Consider the following 22532-nt stretch of genomic DNA (forward strand, 5'->3'; position numbering starts at 1 on the left):
ACAATATCTCACTCCAAAACACCCCATTCCGCCCCCCTCATAGACAAATGTGGTCATCCCTCGACAACTACTTCAGCGTACATAAGCCCCCGTGACTTCCTTCTCCACACTTCCCAACCTTCGTGCCCATATGACCATATATGCTTACTACTGAGCCTACTCCGTAGCTTACTTGCCTGTTCCAGGTAATCTTTCCCAGAGAGGGTTGTTATCTGTACACCTTTATTCACTACTTTTGTGTAGATACTATATGTGCTGTTTATGACTGATACTATGTTACTTCCAATCATCACTTTTACTTTAGTTCTAGTCTTAATTTGTTCTGACTCTATGTGATTGTCACTCCCAATGCAGTTATTTTTTCATTTATTTACTTAATGTACTCATTACCATACTATCCATTCCCATCATTGTCGATAATACTTATTTTACTGTATGTTTTTGTTCTGTTTTGGAAACTACCAATAAAAAACTTGTGAAATAAAATTAATAAATAAATAAATTAAGCAACATCTGCACCAGCCCTAAGAAATGGCTCCACTTCTAAATCTGCCCCTAGCCCTGTTTGCGCTAATGAGCACACCCAGCAGTGATCACCATCTTACGCCACGCCATATTGCAACTGGTAGACTGATGGGAACACCCGTCCCAAAAACATGGACCAAATTAAGTGCTGAGGCGAGCTCTCAGGCACTAGGGAAAGAATTGCATGTGCAACTGGGCTAGATATGATTCGCACAAGGGGCACCATAGAGGAGAATACTTTTTGGCTTCAAGACTTTCCAGAAAAACCATCACACCAGTGCACAAACATGTTCACTCCTGCTCCGTCTGTGGTCCCAGGGTGGCCGTTAGCATGTCTGTGGTGGTCTTCTTTAATAGCAAATGGATCCCAGAAATTGAGTTTCAGTGTAGGGTCATTCACCTCGATGATACAGAGGGAAATTAGTCTCATAGGGAAGGGTTGAACACCAGCATAGATAACCCGTGTCAGGAAATATGGGATTCTAAGACAGATAGCTACACGTGGTTCAAAGGAAAGGGGCAACCCCAAATTCTACAGAAACTACGCTGTATTCCTTGTGTTTCAGAGGTAAAGGAACAATTTCATTTGGCACAAATTAGAACTGTGAGAAAATATTACACATATCAGACATGCAAGGGGGCACCTCCACGCTGAAGGATGCCTACTGGCAGTGCGGTGAATTTGCCTACACCCAGCTCATCCACGTATGGTGGGCCTATGCTCCCTCATCACCCTGGTCATTCCAGGAGAAGATCTGCCAGAGTTGTACCAACATTAGGTACAGAAGAAGACAACTCTTTTGCTCCAGGCTCAAGCGAAAAGAACTGCTGATTATTTTGGCTTGGCTTAGTACAAGGACATTCCGAAAGAATTCAGACTGTTCTCTGACACACAAGTAAATGTGGGAGGTTCGTACTCTTCTTCACTGTGCAGACAAAAGCGAACACCCACTGGTTTGCAAATAACCAATGTGAATTGTTGAAGAGGATGAACAGTACTTAGCTCGGGCTTAATGCAGTCAAGGACGAACTAAAAGCCATCCGCCTCATGGTGTTGTAACATCGATATGTGTTGGACTTAATGACCTAAATGGAAGGAGGGGTGTGAGCAGTGCTTAATTCAAGCCGGTGTTTTCTGGTGCCAGGCACTGGCACTTAATTGCCAACACCAGGTCTTATGACAGTCTGCCACGTGGTGGCGCTGTCTGTGGTTTTTGGAAATGAGCACCACAATGGCTTATTAATTTAATATACATTAAAATGTCTAATACTGGCAACTCAAGCCATTCTTATAGCTTTAGGGGGCTGGAATAGTCTCAAGTGCCACACTTGAAGGAGTTTGATGTTCGCAGGTGTGTTTTTACTGTCACCGACAATGCTGGCTGGGGGAATAGGTGGTGCAAGCTGCAGAGGCCTCCTGTCGACAGCCCTGGCATTTATTGTTTTACAAATGGATGTGTGTCAAGATCGGTTCGTCCTGCTGCACATTTTTCTGAAGCTACTACATGGACAATGGGACTCTGACTCTTGCCATCCAAGCACTGCACTGTTTACAAACAGACATGTGTCTTTGTTCAACCTGTGTGGAGGATGACAATTGCTCTGGTGGGTTGTCCCAGTGGAGCGTGTATATCTATTTACATTGCTTACTGTTGTGTCACTTTACTGTTTCTTCTTTTCTTTTCCCCTGGCTTACAATTGAGATCTAGGTGGTAAGTGGGTGTAGGAGTCTCTGGGGTCCATCCAGACTGCTGTTTGCCTTTTGGGATATTCTCTTTTGAAAATGTTTGTGACGATCATGAGAAGAGTGATTAGATCCAACATGGGTCTCTATTTCTAGTGTGTGCACGTGAGTTTTGCTTGATATGTTGCATTTAAAAAACATTACAAATATTTAAACGTACTGAGATCAAATCTATCTGGGTAAATGTTTGGTGTTTTCACAGATATATTAATTAACAAGTTAACTGTATCCACATATATAAACTCAATATTTGTGCAAACGGTGTCTGAAACTAGTCTATGAACACTGACATGTTTTCTAGCAATGGTGTGTTCAGGTATCTTTCTCCTTTCTCCTCGTCTTATTTCAACAATAACTGTTTCAGCCATCTTTTTAGCAGTTCATCTTATTGTGATTTTATTTTATATGTGATAGTCATATTCTGTATTTTATATCATTACTAGCAGCCCGTCCCACGTTGTCCGGGTATGAAATAGAATGTGTGTAATGTGTGTATTTGGCAAGGGCAATTTATTTTAAAATCTCGCGGTAGACAAAAATTTTTGTTTCATTAGAATAGGGACGGAGAAGGCCCAGCTGCAGCCTTGGTTGATGTTAGCAGACGCGTGTAATTAGTGTAGTGATCCGCCGCCTGAGCCCAGCTACAGCCCTGGTTGATGTGAGCAGGCGCGTGTAATGTCGTAGAATGAGAGTTATCAGCCGCGGGTAAATCCGTTTAATGAGAGAGTTGAGTGACAGCAAGTAGGAGAGGCTGCAGTAATTGTCCCCGCAGACACGCTCATTTGCGTGTTCCCCTGCTTGAGGCCCAGATGCAGGCCTGTTTGATGTTAGCAGGCGTGTGTTCCCCCGCTTGAGGCCAAGCTGCAGCCCTGGTTGATGTAATCAGGCGTGTGTAATTAGTGTACTGATCCGCCGCCTGAGCCCGGCTAGAGCCCTGGTTGATGGTAGCAAGCGCGTGTAATTTCGTTGAATGAGAGAGTTCAGTAACAGCGCGCAGGAGAGGCTGCAGTAACGTTACTTACCAGGCCTCCAGGTGAACGCGTTTGTCACGCCCCCAGCACACGGCCACAGCAGACGATCTTCTGATTAATGTACGACCCACATGGCATGAAGGGCGGAACGTAGCACATGCCCCCAGCGTTTCTCACGCCCCCAGCGCGCCCCTTGATGCGGCGCAATTGCGTTCACATGACATGAAGGCCGGACATGCGCCCCCAGCGTGTCACGTCCCCAGCGTGCCCCTTGATGCTGCGCAGCGGCGTAATTGGTGCTTGTATGTACGACTCACATGGTTTGTCACGCCCCCAGCACATGCCCACAGCCCACGATGTGATGGCCGTACCACACGCCCCGAGCGTTAGTCACGCCCCCAGCCCACGCCCACAGTACAACGCAGACACGCCCACAAGGGACTACTTTGCTGGCACGGTTCTTTTACCTTTTAAATGTAAAGAGGAGTTGGCCTAATGGCTAAGGCGCTCGACCTCGGACCTGGGGATCTAGGTTCGAGTCTTGGTAACGACGCCAAACATCCTGTGATTCTGGGCAAATCACTTAATCTCCCCGTGCCTAAGAAAAATGAATGTGTGTCCTCATGTAACGTAACTGGTGCTATGTAAAGCGCTCTGATACCTGATTCAGTTCGGGTCAAGTTCACGCTATATAAAACTCTGCAAAAAAATAATAATAATAATAATATGGTGGCCGTCTGCATAGCCTATGTCCTTCTGCTGCAACTGCCCTTTCCAACGCTGTATTGGGTGTTGTGATTGGTGCCGTGGTTACTGAGATTACCCGCCTCAAAGGTTTGGGCTCTCTCTTCATAATATTAGTATGGATTGTCTCTAGTCTAAAGCTCTTAAATATGTGGGTTTGTGTGCATAATCACGTCTGACTTATTTTGTTTTCTGTTTCAAATGTTGCCAGTCTTTAATTCCTTGATCACTTTATGAATGACATTTTAAATTCTGTAGCAATTGTACCTCTTGATAGATGGCTCAGAAAAGGCTTCGGTGTGCTGTTCAGCCCCTGCCTCTGAGGATTTTATAAAATAGTAAGCACATCCTTGTCTTTTGTTATCTCCTTACCCTGCGGAAGATGGTAACTTTTCCCTCCCTTCTCAAACACTAGGATATTCAGGAGTAGAGAGTAAGGTGCAGAGAAACTGCTTTTTGACTCCTTCACCTTCTTTACATTGATGTCTGTGCCTTCGGAAAAGCATTTGTGTCTAATAGAGGGAAGGAACCGGGTGACTGAAATAATAGCTAGAAGGCTCCCTAAACTGGTTTCACAAATTCTTTGTAAGTGTATATATGTATGTATATGGTATTTCTATAGTGCAAACATATCAAGAAGGCTGTGCAGCACTGTAAATGATCAAAGAAACACATAACATTTATGAGTGATAGAAGAGGTGAGTCTTCAACTCTTTCTTAAATTAGAGCACTGTTGGGGCCGTTATGATGGAGATAAGGATGTTGTTTCAAATCTTGGTTGCCTTGATGGAAAAGACCTGCTGTGTTTTAAAACATTTTTTTTACACTTCTTAGTCTGAAATCTGATTGTGTCATAGCTGTGGGTGTGCAGAGAAATGGTGAGTGTGTCTGCAAGATAGCTGCAGTGCTATTCGTGATGGCTTTATAACCGATGATGCTGGTTTTGAAGATGGTACAGGTCAGCAAGAGGAGTCAATGGACTTTCATCAGGATGGGGGTGATGTGATCATGTTTCTTCCAGGCTTGCGTGAGTCATTTTGCGGCATGTAGAATGGGCCTGAGGCCTGATGATTTAAGAGATTGTTCTTCTATTTTTATTCTAAAGACCTTTTGTCAATGCAGAATCCAAACACTGAAGGGTAAGAGAAAGAAAAATGCAGGTTCTAGTGGTGGGTTTCTGTATTGAGGTTTGTAAAATACAGCCATGCAGATTGCTGTATAGAGATAACATGATGTTATCAATTAGCCGGTCAGTCTGAAGTGCCACTTATTTTATTGGACAACGATCCTTCCCTCAAAATTTCCATTTAAGTGGGTTTTTAGGTCGAGGACCGTCGCACTGCGTAGCAGTGGACGGAGTCCGAAGATTTTATGTTTTTTAGTTAGGGGGCTTAAACCCGCCCCTCTTCTCCATTGGCTGGCTTCCTAAACGGAGGCCAGCCATTTTATAGGAGAGGGGCGTCACTCGGTTGAAGCCCCATCTTTTTCAGATTCGGGGGCGTGTTTTTTGCGTTCTTTCTACCTGTGACGTCATCCGTCACTCAGCAAAAAACACGTCCCCGATTGCGAAAATTTCGGACGTTTGCGGCCGCCATTTTTTGTTGTTGTTGTTGTTGGCAGGAACAGCCTTGCTGCCACTCCAGGTAAGTTACCCCCATTCCTCTTAGCCTCAGTGTCCCAGCGCCCCTGCTGATTCCCAAGGACTAGGCACACAAGGGGGGGGGGGCATTTTCCACGAACGGACTGTCCAGAGACAGGGCTCGTTCTCTTCTGCGAGTGCTGCGGGGAGTGCTGGCTGGACGCCCGTCCCCGGGCCCCAGGTGGAGGAGCGCCCTTTCCTGCCGGTGTTCTGAGAGTGGCTGCCGGTCCCACCCTGCGCACTTCCTCAGGATGCCGAGCCTTCCCACACCAAGGATCAACTCTCACGGATTCAGGCATGGAGGTGCGGCCGCTAGAAGAGACAAACTCGGGCCCTGGCGAGCCCCGTAACAGCATGCAGCGGCCCAGGCCAACCCGTGCTGCCACACGTGGCAATACCGGGGAGAATGCACCCCTGCTTGAAGTGCAGGTAATCAATCCCCCATTACATCTATCCTGTCCTGTACTCCCCTTGGCTACTTCTCGCTGACCCCAACATCTCTCAAGAGGCATTGCTCTCTGCAAGTCCCAACGTGTATCTCGCCTCACATTGGCTCCCCAGCTTTCTGCTCAAACTCCAACCCCAGGGATATCATCGACATGAACCCCTCATGTGACCCACATCCCTCGCCATTCGTTTGTCTTCCATTTCCATCTCCTTTCCCATCTGTTCACCACTCCCTCCCCGTTCCCCTTTCTCTCTTCCCTCCCATCAAACCACGCCTCTGTCGGCAACACAAACCTGCCTTTATTGCCCAACTCCTTCCCACATATCCGACTCCTGGTCCATCGCCGCCTGGCACACCTGCTTTAGCCGCCGTGAACAACCACCCCTTTGCCCTTCGGTCCCGTTCCCAGGCAAACAGCCTTTCAGGCGCTATAAGCAGCCCGATTATGGGAAGTGCACCCTTAACTCTTTTTTCAAAATTCTACTTCTTTCCCTTCATTTGCTCCACCTCGTTTTTCTGCACTTTAGCTTTCTCTTGCCCCACCTGCCCATCTTCACACCTCCTTCTCACTGATATCTGTGTCTATGATTGCCTGCTAGTTGGGCCGCCCATCTCCCAGCAGTCTCTCACTTGGAAGGACCAGGGTAGATTTCTGCAAAGTCGGGGCCCGTGCAGAAGGGGATGGAGGACTGCCAACGAGCCGACTTCCCCTCACGGCTGAGAGAGTCAGCTGAGCGAGCCTGCAGTGATCCAGGGTCGGGCGCCCCCGTCCGCCTCTGCAGTCCAAGGCACTGGCAGGGAGTCGCCCCTCTCTCTGTCCCCTTCATGCAGGGATGCGCTCCGGGTGGTAATCCTGTTAGTGTTTGTGTGTGTTTGCCTGTTTGTTTGCTGCTGGGGTCTGAGCTGTGTGATCTGCTGCCCGTCCCTCCTCCTCTTCAGATCTGGGTCCACCTGCATGAATGAAAACACTGCAGAGAAACACATTGCTGTGACCCACTCTTACCGTACTCTCCCTACTCCAGGCCTCTCATTAAAACATAAGGCAAAGTAAGTAAATATTAAGCAAGTATGTTGTTTTAATGGCTGAGGAACGTGCTGGAAATGTGCACCTCTCATTTGAGTGAGCCAGGGAGCGAAAGGTTGTTTTTGCCACTAAATCATTCATTCTTGCTACAAATCTGTGTTTTACTCATCATTGATTAATTTTTGTCATGTCTTTATTGTTTTAATACACAATATTTGGGCATTTTTCTCAATTTGACTTTCATGGCAGTGTTTAGATGTTTTTCCACACAGATTTGTTTTCCCTGGCAGTGCTTGCTCCCTTGCCCCCTGGCTGTGCTTGCTCCCCTGCCCCCTGGCTGTGCTTGCTCCCCTGCCCCGTGGCTGTGCTTGCTCCCCTGCCCCCTAGTTCCCTTGTCCCCTCGCTGTGCTTGCTTCCCTGCCTCCTCGCTGTGCTTGCTTCCCTGCCCCCTCGCTGTGCTTGCTTCCCTGCCCCCTGGCTGTGCTTGCTTCCCTGCCCCCTGGCTGTGCTTGCTTCCCTACACCCTGGCTGTGCTTGCTACCCTACCCCCTGGCTGTGCTTGCTTCCCTGCCCCCTGGCTGTGCTTGCTCCCCTGCCCCCTGGCAGTGCTTGCTCCCCTGCCCCCTGGCTGTGCTTGCTCCCCTGCCCCCTGGCTGTGCTTGCTTCCCTGCCCCCTCGCTGTGCTTGCTCTCCTGTGTGTGTATGTGGCTCTGGGTGTGTGTGTGGTCTGGGTGTATGTGTGGCTCTGGGTGTGTGTGTGGCTCTGGGTGTGTGTGTGGCTCTGTGTGTGTGTGTGGCTCTGTGTGTGTGTGTGGCTCTGGGTGTGTGTGTGTCTCTGGGTGTGTGTGTGGCTCTGTGTGTGTGTGGCTCTGTGTGTGTGTGGCTCTGTGTGTGTTTGGCGCTCGCTGTGTGTGTGTGTGGCGCTCTGTGTGTGTGTGGGGCTCGGTGTGTGTGGGGGGGCTCTGTGTGTGTGGCTCTGTGTGTGTGTGTGGGGGGGGGCTCTGTGTGTGTGTGTGGGGGGCTCTGTGTGTGTGTGTGGGGGGGCTCTGTGTGTGTGTGTGGGGGGGGCTCTGTGTGTGTGTGGGGGGGCTCTGTGTGTGTGTGTGGGGGGGGGGGGCTCTGTGTGTGGGGCTCTGTGTGTGTGTGGGGCTCTGTGTGTGTGTGTGTGGGGGGCTCTGTGTGTGTGTGTGTGTGGGGCTCTGTGTGTGCGTGTGTGGGGCTCTGTGTGTGTGTGTGTGGGTGGCTTTGTGTGTTTGTGTGGGTGGCTTAGTGTGTGTGGCTCTGTGTGGGTATAAATGCAATAGGTCATGCATTTGCGACCGATTAACCTATTGGCAATGTAAATGACAATGCCATTTATTTAAGATTTAAAAAAAAAAAAAAATGTCATGAGCAATGCCAATAGCTCTACCTTTAATAATGCCGAGACCATTGCATTGTAAATGCTTGTTCTAAATTACCTGCTCAGCTTGAAGTCTTTGGGGCAGATTTACAAGTCTCTTTCTCGTCGGCGCATTTTAGTGCCCCATATTTACAAGGACAGGAAAAGCCACCCTGCATTACTTTTCCTGTTCTTGTAAATATGGCCCCTTTGCATGCAGCACTTTGTGTGAAAGGGGCGTTCCATGGGTGTTGCTGTGGGTGTTCCCACACAACACCCATGGAACCATACACATTTCCAGATTTACAAGAAATCGTAAATCTGGAAATGCATCTGAATGCTACGTCTCCCCAGGGGAGGCTTAGGGAGGAAGGGGCCACGAGGAGAAATGTATTCTGTATGCATTCTGCAGCACACATAGAAAGAGGAAATCACCTCTGGTGATTGTTTATGTACAGGAATGTGTCCCTTCCTGCACGTAAACAATTAGTAAAACAATTAAGTTTTTCCAGTTCTTTCTGTGCTGATGCAGCACACATAGAAGTTGCAAAACGTCATTTCTGATTTTTTATGTGCAGGAAGGGAACCCTTCCAGCACATAAACAATATCCCCACGATGCAGGCATCTTTGCACTATGTGCAAGGGTGCCTGTGCCGGCGCATGGCAGCAGTTTGTGCACCAGCGCTGGTGGAAGCACAGAGATGCGACATATTGTTGTAAATATGTTGCATCCCTGTGCTTTAAAAAGTGACTCATTGTTGCGCAGCCAAATAGCGTGCGCACGCAGAGTCACTTTCCTTGTAAATCTGCCCCTTTATTTTTTTTAACAGTTTCCAAGGCTGACTTGCAAAAATGTTGCACACATGACAGTGAAAGAAGTGGCACGTATAGAATGCCACAGGAAAAAAAGATGGGCGTTGGTTGCCTTTTTGGATAAGTCAAAATGGAGGAAAAGATCACTTATGTAGATACTGTCAGAGAATTAGGAAAATATTCAGTCCACAGCGAAGGGGGCTTGTCTCCATAGCCCTGTATTTCCTTTCCTACCTTGGTTTGGAATGTTTAGCGACTGAAATCAGGAAAATAATCATACCATAGAGAAAGAATCTTATCGCCATAGCCCTGTATTTCCCTTTCTACCTTAGTTTGTAATTTTTAGCAACTGGTTTGTCTTTTTGGAGGAGTTGAAGCACTGAAAAAAATTCCCTTCGCCGGACACTATCAGACAATCAGGAAAAAAATTAGTAAACGGTGAAGGGCTCCATAGTTATGTATTTCCTTTCCTACCGTGATTTGGAATGTTCAGGCCACACAGGAGCCACACTTGTCCCCAGTGTGGTTCCAGAAGATCAGGTACTAAAGAAACCAGATGCCAAGGAGGAGATGAAGTCAGGAGGGTCTCAGATATTGTGGATGTTTTCTAACAAAACAAGCAGGAATTCTGGCCCACATGCATCAATATCGGTTTTTGCGATTTCTAAATTGCGAAAAATAGCGATTCGCAATTTAGAAATCGCAAAAGCCTATGCATGAATATTTTCGCTTTTTTTTTGCAATTCGGTAAAAATTGCAATTTTTACCGAATCGCATAAATTACCGAAATACAATTTACGAATTCGCTATTCCCATTGGTTCCTATGGGCCAAAAGGCCCATAGGATGCAATGGGAAGGCATTAGCAAATTGCGATTTTCACTTTGAAAATTTCATGGGTGCAGGGGGGGGTCCAAAGGACCCCCCCATGCACCCCTGAAATGTATTTTTCGCATCATGTTTCACACACACATGTCCTAAGGACATGTGTGTCCGTAACATGAATGTTGAAAAAAAAGCATTTTCAGCGTTTTAAACACTTTTTGCAAATTTACCGAGTGGTTCAACCACTCGGTAAATTTGACCCCCTAATTGCGATTTAGCAATTTTAAAAGTACTCATGCATTGCTTTTAAGAAATCGCATATTTGCGACTTCTTAAAAGCAAACGCAATTTTAGAAATAGCAAAAAAGTTACGATTTCTAAAATATCATGATGCATCCCAAAAAGCACTTTTGGAATCGCAAACGGCCGATTTTAAGGAATCGCACCGTTTGCGACTCCAAAAATGCTTGATGCATGTGGGCCTCTGAGTCTAGCAGTTTTTCTCATCATTACGTTTGAAAAGGTAGGGAGGAAATTGAGGACTGACTTTCATTGCGCGTCATTTGCCTCGAATAGTTCACCAGACAAAACCAGTGGAAGAGAACTAGAGTCACATGGAACTGGCATTACATCACAGAGTCTCTGGTCTTGTGGTCAAGAAGAGTCAGGTACTGAATGCATCCTGGGTATTCCGAGGTCATTTTGTGCTTGCCAGTCTTAATCACCTTTTTAGCGAGGTGAACCTGACAATAAAAATGTATTTGATGTTGACACTGTGGATGTTTATTCCCTTGCTGTATGACTTGGTGTCAACATTGTCAAGACTTCGGAAAAAACACATTGATGTGCAAAATGTAGCCCAGAAGATTCTCGCTCTTACACCCTCCAATTTGAATGGTGAAATTAGTATTGTCACTTACACTCTGGGGAACTCTATGGTGGTTAGACTGGATTCCAGCAAGATTGTTGTAAAGGGTTTACAACTTCCTATTTGGCCTTTTGCTAAATACTGTTTAAGAGCTTGTTAGAATCAGTTCTGGGAGATAACGTCTTGAAAACGAGAATATTAAAGGAAGCAGACAGGTACAAGTATCTAAAAATCATGTAGAAAATCAGCTACCTGACAAGAGTCAATTCCTCCTCTTTCAAAACCAGCACAAATCATAGTATCATGGACTATGCCGGCATACCAATCTTGTTGGTTACAAATCTTCGTAGGAATAATATCCACTTGCGCTTCTTTCAGAAACCTTGATATTGAGCCTAAAATAGAAGATAAAACAATTTTATTTGTATAGATTTTGTGTTTTTTGCCAAATACGTTTTCAGGAATAACAAGCTCGAAATTACTCTTCAATTTCCATATTCTCTTTGCAGATTAATTTCATCTGATCCCTTGAAACTAAATAGACATTTATAATAGGGTGCCTGGCATTGTTCGGGTTTTCTCCCACCAGCTTGGTACAAATTAATTTTTGCAAATGTCATGAATTTTTTATATTTATTTAATCAAAATGACAGTGGTAAACATCTTAAAGGGTTTCAAGTAAGAAAAGGCTCTTACACCATTACAATGTGTGTATAGTTTTGTAAGGGCATGCTTTTAAAGATATTTTCAGATCAATATGTATGCGGCATAACATTTGATATAAAAAGCTATGGGTCTCTTTAAGAGCCTTGATGTAATCCTGATGGTGCGACAGTTAGCAAGAGTTGCAGGTCCTGTCAATATTTTGACATCTGCAATAACTCTACTGCTAGGAAGTACTTCGCCGGAAATTCCCATAACTGAGTTTTTCTAGGCCACCAAATTTACCAGTGCCCCATTATTAGTATTTCTTTAAAACTCTTTTTCTTAGAACCATGCCCATCATATAATACATACAACCAAACTATTTCTTTTATCATGATACATACATGGTGGTTACAAAGCGCATATTCCAAAATGCATGATCCTGGGCACAATCAGTAGGGGGCGCTTTTACGGCCCATCTCAGTGTACATGTCAGCAAGCAATTTTCCATACTGTCTAGCAGTGGCCCCCTCACGTATGCTCCCTACTTCTCAAAAAACCCTGTATTCCTGCTAGGCACCCCACACCTTCTCCCACTTTCTCAGGCTGCCCCAGCTTTGATAAACTATCTTTTATGCTTTTTGGCACCAATCTGCGTCAGACTTCCATTCCCTCAGTCCTGGAGGTTGTGCACTCCCCCAAGCCCTAGCGATATTCCTCTTGGCCACCCGACTGCCAGCAGTAGCTGCAGTTTCTGGTATTTTTGTCAGGATTCCTCCCCCGACACCGCCAGCAGAAGCCATTTCGCATACAATGTTATTTGAAACAACAGTACCCTGGACATGACCCCAGTGACAGCCTTCAAATGCTCTAGTAGTTTTGGGCATTTCCACACAGGATATGAAAAAATATACCTCCCTGCCCACATCCCCGTGATCAAGCAAATGTAGATGACCTCTCAATTTTGGACAACCAGGTCTGCAAATAGTAAGAGCGATGTAGTAGTCTAAGCTGGACGAAGCGAAACCTAGCTCAAATGGCTATCTCATGCATCCACCCAGTCCTCATCATCTAGATTCCCAAGATCTCCTATCCAGGCCTCCCTTAACTTCACCAGCGGGTGAGGGGAGTTGTTGACCAGTTAACGATGTATAACTGAGATCACCTGATTGGTATACACTCCGTGTGGAAACGATCTTCCAGAGGCGAAGCTACTGGCAGCTGCTCACCCTCCTGTATGTGCCTCTTCAGGGCATGCCCCAGCTGTAAATGTTTTTAGCCCTCCGTTTTCTCTCAATTCAACTCCCTACTTAGGGTTTCAAACAATACATAAGCTTGATCTCGCCAGACATCACCCAAGTTGTCTATTCCTATGAGTTCTTCTTCGAGAGACCCTTCAGTCCACTCACCTCATGCAGTAGGTCGCAATCTCTGAGCAGGGTCATGTTGGTTAGTCTACCACTCCATCCCAAGAACCTCATGGCCTCTCTCCAAATGCTAACTACTGTGTGGGTATGTGGCGGTAGCTCTTGCTCTTTCTCTGATACAGGATAGCCTCATGGCCCCTCTGCACCATCCCCGCCCAATCTGCCTTGTACGCCGGTTCCTGACAATCTGCAAAGACCCAGTAATTAATCACAAGGAGTTTGATAGCCCAGGAGTATTTAGTTATGACAGTCTGGCACCGCTATCCCCAGGTCGTAGACCCCCCTCTGGAGTTTGGAGAGTGCAATACACAGTGTTCCCCCCCTTCCATAACAATGTATGGACTTTGTATTCTATTTTCTGGAGGAACTCCTGTGGGACCCTGTATGGTGTATTTTGAAGCACGTATATCATCTTATATAGCTCAACTCTTCCCATCAGGGATAGCGGCAAAGTACCCCAGTGCATTGCATGGTGTCCCCTTTCAGTCTTTTTAGTTGTGGGCTAAGATTCTCACGTATAAATTCTTGAGGGTCTCGGGTAATGTGTATCCCTAGATATAAGAAGCTTCACCTTACCGTAGGTGCTGTGCATGACCGAGGGAGACGGGGGTCGACTCCCAACAGGGGAAAAATCAAGGACGTGGTCCAATTGATACGATATCCCGGAAAGCTACTGAATAGATCAGATATATGTAGGATCCTGCCAGTAGAGAGGGTGGGATTAGATAAGTATAGTAGGATATCATCCACAGCGAGTGAGATATGTTCCTCCCACTCCCCGCCACAGCTCACGCCCCACAGCAGTGGGTCTTGTTTCACCAAGGCCAAAAGTGGCTCTAGCGCCAGGGCAAATAGCATGGGAGAGGGGGGCATCTCCGCCTCGTACCCCTGTGCTGGGCAACAACCCAGGAAACCGATCCATTAACTCTCACTCTGGCCAATGATTCCGTTTAAAGGAGTTGGACCCACTCGCAAAATTTCAGGCACAGGCCCAGCCTCATCAGTGAAGCAAACATATAGTTCCACTGCAAACTGTTAAACACCATTTTAGCATCAAAGGATATTACCACCGCCTGTTCTGTTTGAGATTTCTTGGTTTCGGAAAGTACTCTGAATAAGTGTCGCAGAGCAAGACGGGTGCTTCTATGGGGCCAGATTAATCAGGATCTATTCTTGACATAATGACTGTGCGTAGTCTGGTCGCCAAAATCTTGGCTAGCACCTTAGCCTCTACATTTAATAGATACAGGCCTATATGAGCCACAGTCCGCCCGCAGCTTGCCTTTCTTGTGTATTACAACCACCATAATTATCCGTTGGTCTCTTGATGATTGCCTCCTGTCTCGTGCCTCTCGTCTCGGAACATAGTAAGCAAGTGCGTGGCCACCTTATCCGCCATGTCTTTATATATTTCTACAGGTAGGCCATTTGGCCCAGAAGCTTTACCCCCTTGTAAGTCTTGCAGCACCGTAATACGTTTGCCTCTGGTTAGGTCGACGTTCAGCCTCTCCTTTTTAGGTCTCGGCCTGATCCAGCGCATGCGCTGGTCTCGGGCGAGACATTTTGAGGCTCTCAGAAATGCTACTTTGCCGGCGATCAGCTTGCTAGAATGCGCATAAGAGCCCGCGCATGCGCGTTATAGCAAGCTGAATTCCGGCAAGGTAGCACTTGCAGTGACGCCCGTGCACACCACATGCGTCACCACTCTCGTTTTTTTTTCTCCATCTCGCGGCAATTTTCATTTCCCGGCCAATGCTTGTTTGTTTCACAGGGGCAATGCTTTTATTTAAACAAAAGCTAACACATCCATCCCCAGTTGCATGCAATAAAGTTTTGGATGGATGACTGACAGAAGAATACTTGATGGTTTGACTCCAGCTGTGGTGTACGCTTTCTAACTAGTCACATTTATCCAATCACTCACTCATTAACGGACCAATTTATCCAGCCATGTACTCACTCTGTCATCATTAAATATACCAACTCACCCATTCATACAACATGCCCTCACTAACTCACTCATGCCCCTGCTCGGCAACCATTAACTCTTTTATTGTTATACGTTTGAAAACACGCAGAAGCAGCTACATATTTCAAATAAATATAAGAGGTGCACGTTCATAGGCACTGCCAATACAGTTCAAAACAGTATCCCAGCCCTTGAAACGTGCACAACCTGGGACGCGCAAAATGAACGCTAATAAATGCTCACATATGGGCACTTCTCTGTCCCACCCTCCTAATACTTCCAATGGAGCGAGCTTCGCCTCAGAGGTTTGTGGGCGTGATCTGAGCTGACAAAAGCCCAGAAACAATGTCATTTTCTTGTTCAATGAAAGCTAGATGTACGGTTTGCACGCAACAGTGCCAGACTGTGTCAAACGTAGCACACGGTAGTTGAGATTCAGACGTATTATGCTTTGAAGTTATCCCTCTCTGTGTATTCAAATCAATTCTACGGAGAGAAATGAATACACCATTTACACTTACCAGGAACAGCATAGAATACACAGAGAGGGAGAACTTCAAACCGTAATAATAATACAAGGAGCCCATCCAATCACTCGGACCACGTTTTCGAGGCATCTTTTGGCTGCACTGGAGATGCGTTGTATTGTAAAATCGCTGTATTTGCCCCCCTCTATCTATGCCGCTCACCCGATTGCTTTCCCTATTGTGCATGCCTGAAGCTTCAGCACTTCCGCTCCGAAAAACTGAAAGCTGTGGAAAGGGAGGTGACGAGGCGACTCCAGCTGGAATTATTTTTTAACTCTTTAGTGTATGGCGTGCTGCAAGCCTTTGTGGTGTTCGCTGCATGTTTATGTTTTTGTAGCAAGGTCAAATTAGGTTTTATTTTTCCCACGTTCTGTTGTTTTTATAACAGGTGTTTTGTTTCCAAAACACCATTAAGAACGCCCCGGTTACCTACCGGTAATCGTTATTAGCCAAGTCTTCCCGCCACAGCACAGTCAGGTCGATGGGTAATACTGGGGCGACGAAGGGTGGCGAGGTGTAATGTTGTGTTTAATGTTTGTGAATTACTGTTTATTTTTCTTGCGTAAACTACAACCATTAGTAGCCAATGGATATCTTTGTACTAGTTGTAAGCGATACTGTCATTTAGAACAAGTTGTTCAGTGCAGACAAAGGGGCTCTAACAGATGGGTTGAGTGTTCACTTCTGCCCTGACTTGCGTGTGGTAGCAGATGGGCTCCTATTAGCTAACATTCCCCCAGCCTCCCATTGGTTGGTGCTAGAAAATGGTAGCAGCTTCGGGCACACAGCCATCACTTCACTCATTGGGTCTGAAGCACGCGCCTCTGAAGTGCTGAATGGTTTAACTTTCTGTTGTCTGCAGAACTGTGAGCAGTCAGCAACCAATGCTCGAAAATAATGCCCTGATTACTTTACAGTAATCTTCATTACTCTTAGTCCTACTGGTCCTCCTCACAGTCATTACGCTTTGAGCAGTACTTAAAATGAAAAAAAAAGTGCAGGTACCGACCCTGTACCAGAGTACCTGCTGGTTTCTGAGAAGCAGTCCTGCCAAGTATCACGCATCAGACATGACACTAACGCATTTCAGTGTGGTGCTCCGTATCACCGCACTGAAATGCATTGTCACGCATTATAGGGATAGAGCCTTAGCTCTCAAGACGTTTGTGCTGCCTACCATGCTAAAGTAAAGCTGAAGTGTCTAGCAGCCTGTGTGGCGAGGGTGCGCTGCTTTAACAGGCTTAGAGGGTCAGCTGCCTGAGCTAGTATCAGCTGGCTGTTACAATGTAGCAGTATAGAAGGAGATTCCTGCAGCGGCGCAGCGCTGACTAACCTCACGTCGTGTGATACAGTGCGAGACTTCTTTAGGCGCCAAAAGAGGACTTGACGTCACCTCCTGCTAGTGCTGCGCCGGCTTCTGCAGTTGTTTGTGGGAGACTGGCTAGGTGTTTGGAGCACATCATGGCAGCGCTGCTTGCACCACCGTGGTTGCAGCACATTTTCAATGTTGACTATCACCCCACCGTGAATTGCCGAGGGAGTGACGTTGCTGAGGCCAGGAGTGGACTGAGGAGGCGGCCGGCCGCCGCTGTACCCATTGTCGTGACTCGCTGCCTCGTGAGTAAGACAGTGAGTGCTGCAGGTAGCTGAGTATATACAGTATGTTAATTTGGTAATGTGAAGATGACCGTTGCTATTCAACCACACACACAACCACAAACACAAAACACACAACCACAAACACACACAACCACACACACAACCACACACACAACCACACACACTCAACCACACACAACCACACACACAACCACAACCAGTCACACAACCACAAACACAACCACAACCAGACACACAACCAGGCACACAACCACACACACAACCACACACACACATCCACACAACCACACACACACCACACACACACAACCACACACACACAACAACAACCACACACACAACCACACACACAACCGCACATACAACCACACACACAACCACACACACAACCACACCGTCAGTGCACACTTTCACCAGGCACAGACACCATCAGTCGTTAGTGCACGCTTTCAACAGGCACACACACACCACCAGCCGTCAGTGCATGCTTTCACCAGGTACACACACACCACCAGCCGTCATTGCACGCTTTCACCAGGCACACACCACCAGCCGTCAGGGCACGCTTCCACCAGGCACACACACCACCAGCCGTCAGTGCACGCTTCCACCAGGCACACACACCACCAGCCGGCAGTGCACACTTCCACCAGGCACACACACCACCAGCCATCAGTGCACAATTTCTACAGGCACACACCACCAGCCATCAGTGCACACATCAATTGTTAACGCATCCACAATTAACTATGGTAGCAATCGCAGTATGGCGCACTTTACTTTTAAACATATTCATCTAAAGCGCAGCATGCCACCATTGCTAAATAAATAAATACACATTTTTTGGGCCTACAATTTATAGACTTTGTTGCAATTGGTGTTGCAATATTTAGCAATGCCAATAGCTCAAACTTAAATAATGTGAGACCTATTGCATTGCAAATGCTTGTTGTCATTGAAAAGTGTGCGCAACAGCAGGTCCATCAGAAATCCGTTACAATTGGGCCGCTGTTCTGGTCGTGGTGGACTTGTACAGTTCTGTAAATGGATGTGATAAACCAGTCAGACCGCAAGACGTTTTATACTGGATTGAGAAATGTCCCTCAGAAAAAGAACAAGCATTTACAATGCAATGGTTTTGCCTTTGTTAAAGTTAGGCTTGGCATTGCTCTTGACATTATTTTTATTTATGTTTTTTTTAACATAAATAAATGGCATTGTCATTTCCAATGCCACTAGCTTTATCTCTCGCAAATGACACACACAAACACACACAGAGCCCCCCCACACACACACACAGAGCCCCCCACACACACAGCCACACAAAGCCCCCCACACACACAGCCACACAAAGCTTCCTACACACACAGCCACACAGAGCCCTCCACACACACCCACACAGCACAAGCGGGCAACAGGGGCACACGGAGGCACAAGCAAACCACTTCATAAAGATATACTGAACTCTAGCTACAAACTTTAATAGAGCCACCCGCGAGCAACTGCATCAAAGAGATTAAATACAACCCAGCGTCCAAGGCAACCAATTTCTACGTACTGCAGATTTAATCCACAGCATCAAATAAAGCAGGTTCTCTCCCATGTCCAAGTTGAAAACCTTATTACAAGCCAGCAATGAGACAGTACAATTTAAGAGAACACTGAAATTTACCTGCAACCAAATTTCAGGAAACCATAGCTAAATAGTTTAATTCGGTAGCAGCAGATACAAAATAGCATGGCCAGTCTAGCACTGTACCTCAGGATACATGTAGGTCTCACACTATAAATTTGAGGGATTCTGTCCCCCTTGGACACGGCCGGCATGGTGCTGGTGGGGAACGACGGAGACGGCAGCGGGGCTAGGGCTGTGGAGCGGGGCCGGGAAGCAGCGGAGGAAGATGAGGGAGGCAGGGGGGCGGGGTTACAGCAGAACGCGCAGAACTTCTGAGAACTGTGACAGGAACTACACAAACCAGATTGCACATATGGACGTGGATACGCGCCACCGCTATAACCATGTTAGAGTCAGGCAAATGCTTTCTAGTTTGTCATTTTCTCCGTTAGTATAAGGGCGTGACCAATTAAACTGACAACCCGGCAGTTTTACCGCCTGACCTTGAGATGGCAGCCATCGACGATGGCTTGCACAGGCACCAGAAGAATGTTTATATAGAACAAAGAAACTTGCAAATGCCTTCCATCAGCGAGGCCAACCCAAAGCAACGACCGCGTTCCCGGCCAATCAGACACATTAACAGGAGGATGCATACCTCGCACTAGGCTCGCCAAGCGCTTCGAAACGCGGCCTCGGTTGAAATGCCCCGAACGCCAGCGTCTACACCACCCGGCCCGCTCTCCCTCCCAATGTCCCAAAAAACCTCCGCTCCTCGTCTCCTCCCGCCATCGCAGAACACCCGCAAGCAGACCCCCGAGCACAGCACTCACCGCAAACCGAGGGAAAAAAGGCAGCCAATCACCGCGCAGGTCGCCCGGCGAGCCTCCCGCAGCCTGAACCAATGGTAGCGCGGCTCCCGGGTGACGTCAGCGGTTGTTCCCTCGGCTTCTCCGCGGCCCCGGGGCTGCGGCGGTGATTTTCACGGGCAAAACGGCTGTGCACACGACGGCCGGAGCAGGAAGGCGGGCATCAGGAAACAAGCGGGAGGGGACGGGAAAGGGGGAGGAGAGACGCAGCGCCATTGCGAGGCCAGCATCAGGAAACAAGCGGGAGGGGGCGGGAAAGGGGGGTGGAGAGACGCAGAAGTGCCGGCAATGCCGGACCAGATTCGGGGGCGTTCCCGGCTTTCGGCTGACGTCGCGTGACGTCGGCAAAAGCCAAAGAATCTCGGGAACGCCCCCGAATCTGGTCCGGCATTGACGGACAGGCCCCTCGTCCAATGGCTATGCTCCATTTATGGAGCCAGCCAATAAATGACGAGGGCCGACCCAAACCCACACTACAGTTCTCATTAGGTTTTCGCCTGCGCGAAAAAGCTGCGCAGAGCGCAGCTTTCGCCAGGCAAAACCTAAAAATGCCACAGTAAAGTTTTCCATTCACAATTATCTTTGATTTAAAAAGGGAGGGTGTGAGGGACTTAAGAAATGGAACAGACCCATCACCAATCTTTTGTGTAGTCTTTAGTCCATTTTGCTTTAACACACTAGAGTTCGTGACATCTAGCTTGAGTTATGCTATTCTATTTGTGAAGAATGGAAAAAAACGGTTTCAAACTATGGTAGTGACGCATCTCTTTAATGGTACTTCCTATTTCTACATGATATAAGCAGATATGGAAAAGCAGAGAGTAGAAAAAAAGCAGATTTCTACACCAAACTCCCTCCGGTAGTGATAGAGTCCTCTTTATGTTCCCTCCTCCTCCCAACTGCCCTTATACGAGCACGTACCTGGGCTAGCCACACACCTCAGAGAGGGTGGCAGGGCTGCTTGCTTTAAGGGTGATCTCTGAATCCTTCGAAGGTTTTCTTCCATCTGGGTTGGTGCTTGGTAAAGACGAAACTCCAGATGTCTCCGCTTCGGTTCTCTTCTTTGGCGTCCGCGTCTCCTTCTTGCTGTTTCGCGTCTTCCGTGTCCAACAATGCCTTCACTTCCTCATCCAGCTTTATTTCTTCCGCTATTGTCTCCGCTGCAGTGTGACGCTTTGCTCAAGACTGACGTAGTCAGAGTCATTCTCTGATTTGAAGGGATGGTATTCATTTATTTCCTTTCAGTCTCTAGGCGGAAATGTCTCGTAGTCTGGTGTTAATAAGTCACTCTGTTCCTGGCTTGCGTTTCCCTTAATGGATATGGGCTGTGAACATAGAAGCCCATTAACATTATAATGAGAACTTGAGCTCGGCCATTGCCAGTCGTCTATTATCTCTTCCCCTTCCATCTCTGTGACCATGCCTTTACGACACACCTCCCCCCTAAGATTTTCCCATTCGGGGAAGAATGTAGTTCTGGAGAGTAAGTCAGCATTGCTATTGTCAGAGCCTTTCCTATGTCTGACTTCAAACTGAAAAGGTTGAAGAACTAGAAACCACCGATGGATGCATGGATTGTTTCCCTTATTACGACTCATCCACAATAGTGGGGCATGATTAGTGTACAAAATTAAATGTCGTCCCGCAAAGTAATATCAAAGGTTTTCTTTGGCCCACTTTATGACTAAGCATTCTTTCTCTATTATTGGATAGTTGTGCTCTTGTGGAAATAACTTACAACTAAAATAAAGTATGGATTGTTCTATCCTGTAAATATCTCGGGGAAAAACCTCCCACACCGCTTTCAGAGGCGCCAGTTTGTAATATAAAAGGTGTATCAAAACTTGGAGGTGCCAAAACGGGACTTGTAGTGAGGACTCTTTGAAGTCGCTGGAAAGCCTCTTGTACTGCTAGGGAAGGGCTAATCCTGTTTTTGTACCCCTTCTTAACAGGTCTGTTAAGGGACCAGCTATTTCTGAGTACTGGGGAATATTGTGCCGGTAATAGCCTAGAAGGCCTAGAAAGGTTTGGACCTCTCTTTTTCTAGCGGGAAAAGGGGTGTTAAGGATAGCTTTCACCTTTTCCTCTGGTGGTTCAATCCCGGAACATATCCAAGTTATTTGACCCCATGGAAACCCATTTTGAACTATTTGGCATTAATTTGGACGTGCCTGAAATATTTCTTTACAATGAACAAGCTGGTCCTCCCAGGTTGGGCTGAATATTACCATATCATCTAGATATGTCGAAGCTTAGGATTAGTGTTTACTGAAAACCAGGTTCATCAGCCTTTTGAAGGTGGCGGGGACTCCACGTAGACCAAAGGGAAGAACAATAAACTCATATAATCCATCAGGAGTGGAGAATGTCTTCTTTTCCTGATCTACCAGGAGAGGTACCTGCCAATATCCTTTTGGGCAGGTCAAGAGTACTAATATATTGTGCTACTCCAGGTTTTTCCAGTAATTCATCTATTCATGGTAGTGGGTATGCATCAAATTTGTATAAAGCATTTACAACCCTAAAATCAATTCAGAACCTTATAGATCCATCTGGTTTTGGAACCAATTAGATTGGAGAAGATACATTACTTTGGGATGGTTTGATAATCCCCATCAGGAGCAAACTCACAATCTCTGTCTTTATTGCCTCTCTACGAGCAGCTGGTATTCAATAGGCTTTTGTTTGACCACTACCCCAGGAGTTGTTACAATAGCATGTCCAGCCAATATCGTTCTACTGGGTTGATCAAGCAATCAATCAATCAAGTTTCTCATAAAGTGAGACTACTCACCCGTTAGGGTCTCAAGGTGCTGTGGAGGGGGGGGGTTGTGGTTCAGTCGAAGAGCCAGGTCTTGAGTTCCTTCCTGAACTGCGG

The 22532-nt window shown here is 46.8% G+C and overlaps 1 protein-coding gene across 1 annotated transcript in view; it reads right to left on the minus strand.

Moving 5' to 3' along the window:
* Window positions 1–22532, minus strand: part of LOC144773899 (transmembrane protease serine 12-like) — a 791014-nt gene that overhangs the window by 85224 nt on the left and 683258 nt on the right. The window contains exon 4 of the mRNA XM_078658970.1: window positions 11235–11377. Within this exon, the coding sequence (XP_078515096.1) occupies window positions 11235–11377 (143 nt within the window). The remainder of the gene's footprint in view (window positions 1–11234; window positions 11378–22532) is intronic.

This window comes from Lissotriton helveticus, chromosome 1_1, assembly GCF_964261635.1.
Source record: "Lissotriton helveticus chromosome 1_1, aLisHel1.1, whole genome shotgun sequence".
Lineage (NCBI taxonomy): Eukaryota > Metazoa > Chordata > Amphibia > Caudata > Salamandridae > Lissotriton > Lissotriton helveticus.